Source organism: Vombatus ursinus, unplaced genomic scaffold (genome assembly GCF_900497805.2).
Source record: "Vombatus ursinus unplaced genomic scaffold, bare-nosed wombat genome assembly UNPS02000749.1, whole genome shotgun sequence".
NCBI lineage: Eukaryota > Metazoa > Chordata > Mammalia > Diprotodontia > Vombatidae > Vombatus > Vombatus ursinus.
In genome coordinates, this window is record NW_020940527.1 from 18,330,028 (window position 1) to 18,342,486 (window position 12,459).

General features: G+C 42.0%; 1 protein-coding gene across 1 annotated transcript in view; it reads left to right on the forward strand.

The window, feature by feature from the left end:
* The window catches only part of CELF6 (CUGBP Elav-like family member 6), a 96,555-nt gene that overhangs the window by 83,217 nt on the left and 879 nt on the right, over window positions 1–12,459 (forward strand). Inside the window, exon 12 of the mRNA XM_027858018.1 lies at window positions 1,519–1,671. Within this exon, the coding sequence (XP_027713819.1) occupies window positions 1,519–1,646 (128 nt within the window). The 3' untranslated portion in view covers window positions 1,647–1,671. The remainder of the gene's footprint in view (window positions 1–1,518; window positions 1,672–12,459) is intronic.

The following is a 12,459-nucleotide window of genomic DNA, read 5'->3' on the forward strand; positions in this document are numbered from 1 at the left end:
GTGAAGGTAAAGGTGAAGGTGAAGGTGAAGATGGTGAAGGTGAAGGTAAAGGTGAAGGTGAAGGTGAAGATGGTGAAGGTGAAGGTGAAGATGGTGAAGGTGAAGGTGAAGATGGTGAAGGTGAAGGTGAAGGTGAAGCTAAAGGTAAAGGTGAAGGTGAAGGTGAAGGTGAAGGTAAAGGTGAAGGTGAAGGTGAAGATGGTGAAGGTGAAGGTAAAGGTGAAGGTGAAGGTGAAGATGGTGAAGGTGAAGGTGAAGATGGTGAAGGTGAAGGTGAAGATGGTGAAGGTGAAGGTGAAGATGGTGAAGCTAAAGGTAAAGGTGAAGGTGAAGGTGAAGGTAAAGGTAAAGGTAAAGGTGAAGATGAAGAAGACCTTACTCTTCTTGCTCTTCAGTTCACTAAAAGAGATCTAGATCTAGAGGGCTCTCAGTTTTCAGAGGTCCTAAGCAAGCGAGCAAGCAAGGGTCTTGAACCCTGGAAGTTAAGCAGTAGTAAAGGATTTCAAAATATCTGTGATTGGGATAGTCTATCTATACACCATAGTTCAAGAGCCTGGAGCTCAGGTGAAGCAAGATAATGACATCTGTGTTCTAAAAGGGAGCCTGATGCCAAGGCAAGGATGGTATACACTCTCCGATTCTTTTTATATATCAACCTGAGTGTGGGTCGCCCTGGATCACAATGGCTGTAAGTGGACCCTGAAGCTATTTGGAAAGTAGAAGTTCCATGGGTACAATTGTACTCTGATAACATCTAAGGAAGGGTTAGAAGAACTGAGACTCTCATGGTCTTCCTGCAGAAGGAGAAGGAGGAATGGGAGAAAAGATAAGGAGGAAGAGGAAAGAAGGTCCAGGGAGAGACTGGAGATATCAGCACAGGATAGAAAATTGAGGAAAAATAGACTCCAGTCACCAAACCTCCCTCCCTGGGAGTCATTGCTGGGATGAAGTCTTCTTTGATATAAGATTCACTTCCATCCCAGTCAATGAACCAGTCCAGGGAAAGGCATTACTGAATTAAGACATCAGGACCTTCAGGACAGGGTAAACCTGGCTCTACATGAGCTCATACACACATACACACACACACACACACACACACACACACACACATACACACAATTCCCCTCCTCCTGCTCCAGAACTATACTTCCACAAAACTTAGGCATTAAGTACCCGGTACTGAAATATGATTGGGGAAAGGAAGGATGAGAGAAGTGAATAATTGATTTAGAAATATCTATTAGGTTTAAAAAGTGAATGCTAAAAATTGTTTTTGCATGTAATTGGAAAAAATTAAATTAAAAAAAGAAATATCTATGAGGTTGTATGACTGAACACTCTAGAAGAAGGGAACATGAAATTATGAACTATGAAGTTTTGTGGGAGGGCAAAGAGAGCTTATGATAGACTTAGGAGAGTTACGGGACAATGGCAGGGGACTTTTTTGTGGGGTCAAGCTGGGGACATAGAGTGTTGGAGGTACGGAAAAGACTAATCTGCCTTCCCTCCACTCAGGGTTCGTTAGCTTCGACAATCCAGCCAGTGCGCAGACAGCCATCCAAGCCATGAATGGCTTTCAGATTGGCATGAAGCGGCTCAAGGTTCAACTGAAGCGGCCAAAGGATGCCAACCGGCCCTACTGAGCCAGCCCTGACTGACCACAGACAGGTGAGATGGACACAGTCAGGGCCAGGGGATGCTTCCTAAACACTTGGTATCTAAAGCCATCCTCACTGCAGGTGGGCTGCCTTCTCAGCAGGCTCACCCCTCTTCCCTCTGGGCTAGTGTCCCTAAGCCTGAACTGTTGCTCTGAGCATGTCAGTTTAGGCTAATGGGGGCTGAGTGAGGTTCTTATTGGTTCCTGACAAAACCAAGAGGAGGGAGGAATAGTCTTCCCACAGGGATGAGACCCTTTTCCTAGAGACCCTGTCCTTTTGAGTCCTTGAAGTACCAAACTATTTCCCAGAACCCCAAACTAAGCCTCCCTGGCCTACCTTGAACTAGAGTCAATACCACCTTAAGTCAGCAGAGTTCCTAGTCCTCCTCAGAGGCCAATATTGGTTCCAGCCACACTAGCCATGTGTTTTGATACAGCCCAGTGTTTGCATAGGGCCTGGAGTCTTATAGGAAAAGCAACCCTATAGTGGAGTTGATTCCCAGGCAGGACATGATAAGAAACAATAGGGTCAATGTACAGAGGATCTCTGCACTTCTCAGTAAGGCCCAGGCCACCTCTCCTGATAGAACTATCTCCTGATAGTTCTGGATTTTGTGTTAAATTGATATCCCTCAATCCAGTCTCTCCTGCCTGTCCTGTACTGAGAGATCTGATGAATTGGGCCCAGAGATGGGAGGGCCAATTTTGAGGGCTGCAGTGGGTGGGAGTTTCTGGTTTGAATAGGTTGAACATCCTGAATCTGAGAAAAGACCATCAAACCAACTCCTCTTCTCTTTATGTTTTGTTTTTTCAACCCAATCACCACCCACCAGACCAGATGGCCCCAGTGGCTTTCTAGCTGTTATGGGAGACCCCAAAATACCCTATCCCTCCCCAAATAACCTGAAACTGTAAGTCACTTAAGCATGGTGTCATCTGTCCACCGATGACATCATGTGGCCAGTTGTGAGGTCATTGCATGATGTGCCTCTGAGTCCTCAATCTTGTGCTCTCAGCTCTCTACCCTTCCCTCACCTCTTAATGGTCTTTCTTTTTGGGGGATTGTGGAGTGCCGTACTTAGTGGCCTTGGTGGAGAGTTATTGGAGTGCTGGTTGGTCTGTCTTGATTAGTTGTGACTTTGAACTTTGCTTCCTCTTCTTTTTCCTCCCCCTCTTCCTCCTCTTCAGTTCCAACCTTCCTTCTTTCCTTCCCCTCTCCTCTTCCTCCTCTCCCTCGTATCTTCTCTTATATTTTCTCCTCTTATCCTTCCTCTTCATCTCTTTCTCTTCTTTTGTCTCTTATCTTTCCCTTCCTCCTCCTCCTCTCTCACTTCTTACCACTCTTCCTTCCTCTTATCTTCCTCTTTCCCAACCTACCACTCTTTCGTGTGTTGTAACGTGACCATGTATGCCTGCGTTCAATGTCCTGTATGATAAGGATGTTTATAGTATATTGTGGTCCTTGGGGTATTCTGCTGTTGATTCCACTTGGAGCCTTTTCAATGGGATTAAGCTAAAGTTTGGTTTTCTCTAAGGGACCCTGGAATAGTACCCGTGTCTCAGGTGTAGGTCATTCTCCAAGCACCAGAGGTAGAACCATAATGGCCCAAGGCTGTGGGTCTACCCTAGACTAGCTTTCCCACCATCTTTCTGCACACTTATTTCTCAGGTCTAAAGTTCCTAAGCAATGAAGGAAAATCAGAGATATATTAAGATTCTTCATAGCCTCAAAGCCCTGACTCATGGAGAGGAGTGGGAGTTCAGTAAGCTTTCTAAAAGGCAGAAGTAAACCACTTTGACTGAGAAAATATGAAGAAAGGATAGATTTCAACCCATTAGAACCAAAACCTTCAAAGGGCCTCTTGAGCTACCTCTCTCCTAGGAAGCACCCCACAACAGGGCTTCTCTGCCCTAAAGGTCTTTACTTAGCCAGTGTTTGCTACCTTATCCATCCAAGAAGAGGGGAAGACAGCACCTTCTATTCAAACTATCCCCCCCATCCAAGGGCAAAGTTCACTGAGCCAAATAAACAAGCTCTTCTCAAGCTTGGGAAGCCTAGCCCCAGTGAGGTCTTTGCTGGGATCAGACCATCCTCAACTGAATCCTTGATGGAATCCCCATCAGGGTCTTGTGTCAGCACCATCTGCAACTCATAGGAAGGTGGGTGTGACCTTACCAATGGGTGTGATCCAGGTAGGGGCACTGTGGGGTGGGGGGAGGAGCACTGAGTTAAGCCAAATGTCACCTTTATCTGGTCCTTAATCACGTCTTGCTCTGGCTTTAACCCTGCTTTGGCTTTCTTCCCTTAGAAATGGTTTCCACTTGAACCTCTGATTTCAGATTCCCCCAGTTACTGTGCCTCAAGCTGTTTTCCTCTGACCTGAATGGCACCTTGCTACCTTGTACACCAGCCTTGACCTTATACTGCTTCTTTATTACCCTGCTTTATGCTGTACACCTGTTAGCTATAAAGTGTTCCCTTCTCTCCCAATGAGAAAACCACTCTGGTCCTCCCTAGTTCTCTGGCATTTGCCCGTCATTCTTTGCCGGATCGGGAGCTAGCATTGACCCAAGCTCAAGCCACCATTTAATAGGCTTGGTTACACTTTTCCTAATGCCCCCCTCAGCCTGGCACAGGCCAGGACATTCTTGGCTTTCTCCACTGTTCAAGTCTTAGTTATCCCAAGCAATGAAGCATCCAGAGGGGATACATGCTGACTTTGGAGCAAAATCTATTCACACACCCAAAATGCTACCTTCCAACAGCAGTTCCAGGGAGAACCCCAAGCTCTAGAGTATGCCACACTCCTAGAAAAAAATCTCCTGCTTTTGAGAGGAAACCGAAAGTTTCTGGGAATAGGTAGAAACTTGGCCACCTTCACTTAACAGAATGTTTCTACTAGAAAAGTTCTCTGACCAACTTGTGGAGTTCCTCAGCTTTCTCACTAAAACAGGGGTGCTAATGGATTTATCCTGAAGCATTCCATTTAAAACGGGGAAAGGTGGCCTTCCTAAAATTTCAGTTGTTGGCTTCTCCTGACCACTGGAAACTACTCTACCTCTCTCCTGAAAATAACTCCCTTCTGGATTTTATCCAGAAGCTCTTTTCAGATTTTTCATGAACCACTACAAGGCGAAACTACCAATCATCAAATCCCAGTGAGAGAATACTCTAGCATCTTCAGGGTACTTAGGCTGATGACTTACTATACTTTGAAATGAGTGACCCTCACTAACCATTCTTTGGAGGTGCTGGTTGATGCCATTTGAGACAAACTGGTCCATGGAGAAGTAGCTTTATACCCTACTGGTGGGCATCCACCAATATACCTGAATCAACGTTCGGTTCTGCTTCCAGCTCAACCTGCCATGTTGGCCCAAGAGGCCCATTGAATCCCCCAATGACTCAGTCACCATTCATGCTGACGAACCTATGCAACATAGGGGATGGTAGTCACAATTCATCCCAACCAAATGAATCTGATTAAACCCTGAGAAGCTCTTCCTGCACCGTGGACTGCTTAGACAACTCAGTCACTTGACCCACCAACAAGTACCAAAAGTGGTGAAAAATGCCTAAGTCTCATCTAGACAGAGTAGACCTTCTGATGGACTGACACTCCCTCGGGCCTACCATGCAGTCTCTCCATCAACCCAATCCTTCCCTACCCTTGATGCTAGAGCTCCTGCTCTTACAGACTGAAGCACCTCTGAGACTTTCTGTGGCTCACACTGCCACCTTTCCTCACTCCCTTTGATAAACATCCCTGAAACACCAGCAGCATATCTTCCTTCAACCTCACCTGGTTTTCAGAAAGAAAAATGATAGATTATTATTCCAGTCCTGACCAATTAAACACAAAATGAAACACTTATTGAGTAGGAAACAATACGGAAGTCTTCACCTAATCTCTTATTATATGTGGTCTTCCCTATTCTCTTGTGATATTGGAGATCAAGTGACTGGAGCAGCCCAATTCCAACCCCTGGTTGGAGTTCCAATCAAGTGTAACTCACCTACTGTAAGGAACATAGTTCAAGGCAGGACTGAGCTGTCACTAGTCATTAGCCCCCAATATGAAATTCCTCTCCTAGTAGAAAGATGTTTGAGACATCTTTAACATAGTTAAGGTAGACATATTGAGCTCTTACCAATCATTTGACCACACTGTTAATGGGATCCCAGGTGCCCCCCTTCCAGTGCTCTAGCTATACTTCCTGACAGTGCAAAAGACCTAGATTATGCAAAGAGTCCTAGATACATACATAACTGTTTAGCTAGTCCTTAGCTTTTCCTCAGGCCTTCCTATTATCCATTCAGAAAAAGAGTAGGGAATTTATGCTTTTGTCATAATGGTTCAAAATTATTCTCCACTACCTCTGATTCCTGACCTTCTGGATCAAATAACCCATACTTGCCCTGCTCACCAAGCTGGACTTTCAGGGGACCTACAAAACTCGTAAGGATTAATGGGACAATGAATGGAAAATAGCCTTCCAGATATTGCCAATGTGCAATGTGCAATGTCTGTGAAACCGTTTGGATTGTTGAATGCCCTGCCTCTGTGGTTTTTAAACAATCTGCAAATTTTATTTTTTCACAACTTGATGGAATATACAGTAGCAGTTTACTTGACAATTTTCTGACTTACCCCGTAATGCACACAGCGTGTCCAGTTAACTGATGCGCAATTCCCTTGAGTACTTGTGCCAGTACTGATTATTTGCTAAGCAAGAGGGAATGCCAGTACAAAAAGAAAAAAAAGCACAGCTAGGATTCCTCAAGCCTCTCATAGGCAGTCTGGGGCCAAATCTGTGCCAGAGGGATGCTGTTATGCAACTGGGGAGGGACTCTTGCTGCTATCAAGGATCTATATCTAATCTGACACTTTATAAAGTATTGTTTCCAATTCACACAGGGGCATGCACTTTGTAACATAACACCCTTGATGGACCCACTAAGATATACAAAGGCATTCTATTGAACATCTGAGGTTGCAGTTGCTTTTGCCAAGCTCAAGCATAAATTAAGTCTTATCCTAATTTATATAGAACCATGATGGCCCTTTGTAGTAGAGCTTAACATTTTCAAAGTCATGATTAGAGCTATCCTCTAGGAGACCAATGGGTCCCAGTTCTAGCTGCTAGTCACCCTTCAAGCTGGTATTACCCTTACATCTGAAGTAGGAATCACTTTCCAAAAGACCTTTGTACTTCCATTCCCAGTTGTACCCATCCCCCCCTCCAGAGTGATTCATTCAAAGGTGATCTGCCTATGTAACAACAGCTTGATTATTTATTCAATGGGCTGTCTATAACAATGCTGATGGAACTCAGAACTTTTAGGGGCCACAGGTTCAAAGTAATGTCAGCTGCTACATGAGATCTTTGTGATAGTTGCTTCGGTAAGAAAATTATCAGGGTTACCTTGGCCATTCCCATCACCCCTGTGGCTCTATGAACAGCAATATCTTAGACTCTATGACTAATTTACCATTGTCTCAAGAACAAAAATGCCCTATGAGTAGTCACTGACAAGTTGAAAAAGTTGGACTACTTCATATCTTGGATCAATCTACTCTCAAACTCTAAGGCCACTCTCCTATTACTCTAAAAGGTATCACATTGCTTCACCTCATGTCTCATAGCCCTCAGTTTAATTTAAGAGTCAACTCGCCACCACATACTACCCTCACTCCTGAGAACATGTGAAATAACAAATCATACCTTGAAGCACCAACTGATATACTGCATTCACCAATCATCAAGACAACAGGTTGGAGTTATTGCCTACAACAGAATTTCACTATGGCAACTCACTATTCATCAACTCACAAAACATCATTCCATGCAAATGATGGTTTTTAATTCTCCCCTCCCCCTTTTTCTGCCCCTACACATTGTACTCCCCTATTTCCTGCAGGCCTTATAGTTGATGAGTGGCTGAGAGATTTGGAAACCATCAAGACATCTGATCTTCAAAACACCCTGCTGTAATCAGAGGTCAAAGCTGTACTGTGAGGTCCTCTGTAGGTAAGGGACTAGGTCTCATTAATGACGCAGAACCCTCCAAGACACTGCCTGGTTCTGGGCCTTTCTTGATGACACAGTGACTACTATGGCCTAACAGGTAAAGCTTCCATCCTCCTTCTAGATCCAACATATTTTTCATAAATCACAGAATAACAGAATCTCAGAGTTGACAGAGACCACAGAACTCAACAGGTGATGAACTCTCTTGAACAAAATAATTCATGAAATATCTAATGTCTACTAAAGATGGAGGGACTGTGAGCTGCCTCAGTGATAAGAGTACCCACATTAATGAAATCTTTTTGAACTAGAACTGTAGAATCTCAGAACTGGAACGGATCTCAGAAGTCATTCATCCTAACCCCTATCTGAGCAGAAATCCCTTCTACAAAATCCACAATGACTTGCAATGATAGGGAACTAACTTGTTCCTCAGGTCATCCATGATACTTCTAGAAAGATCTAAGTATAAAGTTTTTCCTCATAGAAAGCCCAAATTGACTTCTCTTCATCTTTCCTTCTTCTGCTTTCTGGGGCCACACAAAACAAATTTAATCCTTGCTCCACATGACAATCTTTCATGTATTTGAAGACAGTTAACAACATGGTCCTTCTAAGTCTTTTCTTCTCCGGTCTAAATGACCCCTGTTCCTTCACCCAACGCTTGCATGGTAAGTTTTCAAAGCTCGTCACCATCCTGGTTTTACTCTTCTATACACAGCCTACCATGTCAAAGTCCTTCCCAAAATGTGGCACCCAGAACAACACAATACTGCAGCTGTGATAGGATGAGGACAGAGAATAGAGGAACAGCCATCTCCTCCATTCTAGGCACTATATTTCTAAATGCAGTTTAAGATCATATTAGCTTTTTTGGCTGCCATGTAACACCATTGACTCATATTGAATTTCTAGTCCGTAAAAAGCCCCACATTTTTTCACATGATTCATTACCCCAATATATCCTATACTTGTACATCCTATACTTGTACAACTAGCTCTTGGAGCCAGTCTTGGAGGACTTTACCTTCATCTTTATTAAATATCATTCAATTTAATAAGCATAGCATTAATGCCTTCATTCAGGTCACTAAAAAATATTTAACTGAATGGGGCCTAGGAAAGAACCAGATGCCTCTCTCCGAGATGATATGTATCCATTTATCAACACTCTTTGGTTCCAGTTATTTGACAAGTCCAATATCCACATAAACTGTATATAACATCATCCATCCTCATCCCAAATCTCTGCATCTTGTCTGCAAGTTATATCATGAGAGACTTTGTCAAATACCTTGTTAAAATGTAGGCATAGACTGTTTACATGATTTCCCAGATCCACCTTATCTATCTGTCAGAAAAGCAAATGAGATTACTCTGGAATGATTTATTCTTGATAAACCCATTTTCATCTCCCCCACAAACCATCCCTTATTCAAGGACAAAAATTTTGGCAGGAAATAAAAGCAAACTCACTGACCTGTAATTTGAAGAATTCATCTTCTCCTTTTTGAAAACTGGGACAACATGCATCCATCTCCAACCCAAGGGCCTCTCTCCTGTTCTCTGTAGTCCCTCAAAAGACACTAACCACAGCTCAGCAATGACACCTCAGGCTCAGGGTTATAGTTCAGCGAGACCTGGTGGCTTGAACTCATTAAGGACAGCTTAGTATCCTTTTACTCTTTCCTCACTAATCACAGGCTCCTGTGCCCTATTAACCATTTTTCTTCTATGCTTCCAAGTCTGAAGATCGTCTTCCTTAGTTGGAAAAAAAATAGGCATTGAATAGTTTGCCTTCTAACATCTGTAATCATCATCTCATCTAGCCCCAAACAACAGTTCTATCCCTTCTTTGAGTTAGCACAATGTAATTGTGATGGAAAACTCTGTCAATATATCTACTAGAGCTTATTCTCTCTCAAAAGTAGAGCAGCTAATAAGTTGATTTTAAGTTGATAATAAGTATGATTTTCATAGATAATGATTTGATTTTTCAAAAGTTTAGAGGAAGCAAGAGAACTATTCTGAATCTGATCCTGACAATAGGGAAGAATTTATTGCCAAAGTGGAAATCCCATGACAAATTGACCACACCATCTTAAAATTTATATAGATTATGTATTTTATCATAAATTATTATATATTTTTATTTTAAGTTTTTAAATTTTAATTAAAATAAATATTTTATTATAAATTTATATTATATGATATTTAAATTATAAATAAATTATTATAAAATTTATATATAACTATATAAAATATATATAAAATTTATAGCAGATAATGAGGGGAAAACCAATCACACATAGATGCCTTAGATACGGGGAGCAGAGATTTCATAGAGCTCAGAGAAGGTATAGGTTGAACCCTATCATCTCAGGAAAAGTTGGCTTAGGAAAGATGGGCTGCTCTCAAGATCAAAATTCTGACCTTATAAAAACAAATGATTCCAGATGAGGAAGCAAAGGGGACCTGTCTGAAGAGACTAAGGTGGTTGCTCAAAAATTCATCAACCAACCTAGTTTGTTTTTTTTTTTTAAGTTTTACATAGCAAATGTAGATAAGGGAGTCTAAATAAAGAAGTGGCAAGTTGGCCTTATAAGAATTAACATCTGGGATACTAACACCCAGAAAAATAGGAAACAGAATTGACTGACAATGAGTACCAAGAAAAATGAAGAGAGCTTTTTTTGCCTTAAGCTGTTTTACAGGCAAAAGGTTACAAAAAGGATAGGACTCTGCTGCCCAGAATATAAGGGATAGTGATAAAAGTAGGTGAAGAAAGAAGAATTCACAAAACTTGGCAACTAGCTAGATGAGGACATAGAGAAAAAGGAGGGGGATTAAAAATGACAGGTTTTGAGCCTGGGTAATTAGGAATGTGGTGAGGCCATGAACAGAAATAGGGAAGTCAATCAGAAAGAATTGTTTCAAGGAGAAAATAATGAGGTTCATTTTGGACATGGTGACTTTATTATCAAGGTATTATCAAAACATCCAAGTAGAGAAGTCCAGGAGGCAGCCAAAATAGGTGTTTGAAGCTCAGACAACAGTTAAATATAAAGCTTTAAGAGTCATGACGTTGTTGTTCAGTTGTTTTTCAGTCATGTCTGATTCCTCATGAAACCCCATTTGGGGTTTTCTTGCTAGATACAGGAGTGATTTGCCATTTCCCTCTCCAGCTCATTTTACAGATGGTGAGACTGAGGTCAACAAGGTCAAGTGGTTTGCCCAAGGTCACACAGCTAGTATGTATCTGAGGCCAGGAAGAGGAGTCTTCCTGACTACAGGCCTGGCATTCTATCCACTGTGCCACCTAGCTGCCAAGTCACTAATATAGAGATGATAATTGAAACCATAATAGTGGATGAAATTACTACGGGAAAGCACATGAAGTGAGAGAAAAGAGTTAAGGACAGAATTTGGGAAAACATTTCTATTTAGAGAATATTAGAAAAGTAACAGTTAAGAAGACATCGAAGGAACAATTAGAGAGGAAGGAGGTCAACCGGGATAGTACAGCATTAGAGAAACCAAGAATGAAAATAGGATTAAGAACAAGACAGTCGACAATAGCACAAGCTAGAGCTGGGTTGGAGAACACAAAGAAAAGAATGCTGGATTTAATTGTCATTGGTCACCTTTGAGAATATTTTGAGTGGAGATTTGGTAGCAGAAGTCAGATTATGAGGAATTGAGGACTGAGTGAATGGTAAAGAAATAGAGGCAGGAGGTATAGACTACTTTTGTATAAAGTTAGACATAAAAGATGGGAGAAATTGAACAGTAGCAAAATCACAGCGAGCACTTTTTTGGGCAGTGGATGAGAAGCCCAAGCACATCTACAGGCAGAGAAGAGTGGGAACCAATAAAGTGGAAGAGACTGATGATGCTCAAAAGAAACATGATGAATGGAGTGAAATCACCAAGCAGATGGGAGGACAATGAGATCAAGGGTCCAGATGGAGGAGATGGTCTTGGCAGAAAGGAGGCTCACAGCTTCCTCTTAAGACAGAAGGGAAGAAAAGTTTTGTGGTCTAGAAGCTGAGGGAGGAAATATCAGGTGGTCTCAATCTTCTTAGCAATCTAGGTAAGGTATCTGCTGAGATTGAAAGAGGAAAGAAAGGGTCTGGGGCTTTCAGGAAGAGATTTGAAACAATGACTAAGGAGAATGGGATGGTGAGTCAGCAAGACATGAATAAAGCGACTTTATGCAAATTCAGGAATCAGACTCCTGATGTGGACAGGAATATATGCCTGTACTGACAGAGACTTACTCCGCCCATTCTTCCCCCACATAACTCAGAATCCCTGGCTGCCACCACATGCTAGTAATTGGGGGTTGTTCATTGCCAGCCCAACTTTGGATCTGGTACATCGTTTACGTATTGCCACATAAACACAAAATTTGTTTGGTTTTTCTAAGGATTTTTATTGGTAGTACTAGTCACGGCATAGATGGGGGAACAGATGGGAGAAATCCAAAGATACACATTAAAGAATCAGTCAACAAGTTGTTGTTGTTGTTGTTTTAAGTGTTTACTAGATACCAGATTCTGTGCTAAGCACAGGGAATACAATGGAAAGGCAAAAACAGTCCTCATCCTTGAAAAATTCACATTCAAATAAGGGACAAAATATACAAACATGTATATGCAAGACATACACAGTATAAATGGAAGATACTCTTAAAGAGAATTGAGTAACAGTAGGTAGAAGTGAGAAGGTGGCCTTTGCAGAAGGTGGTCACTAAGATGAGCTGA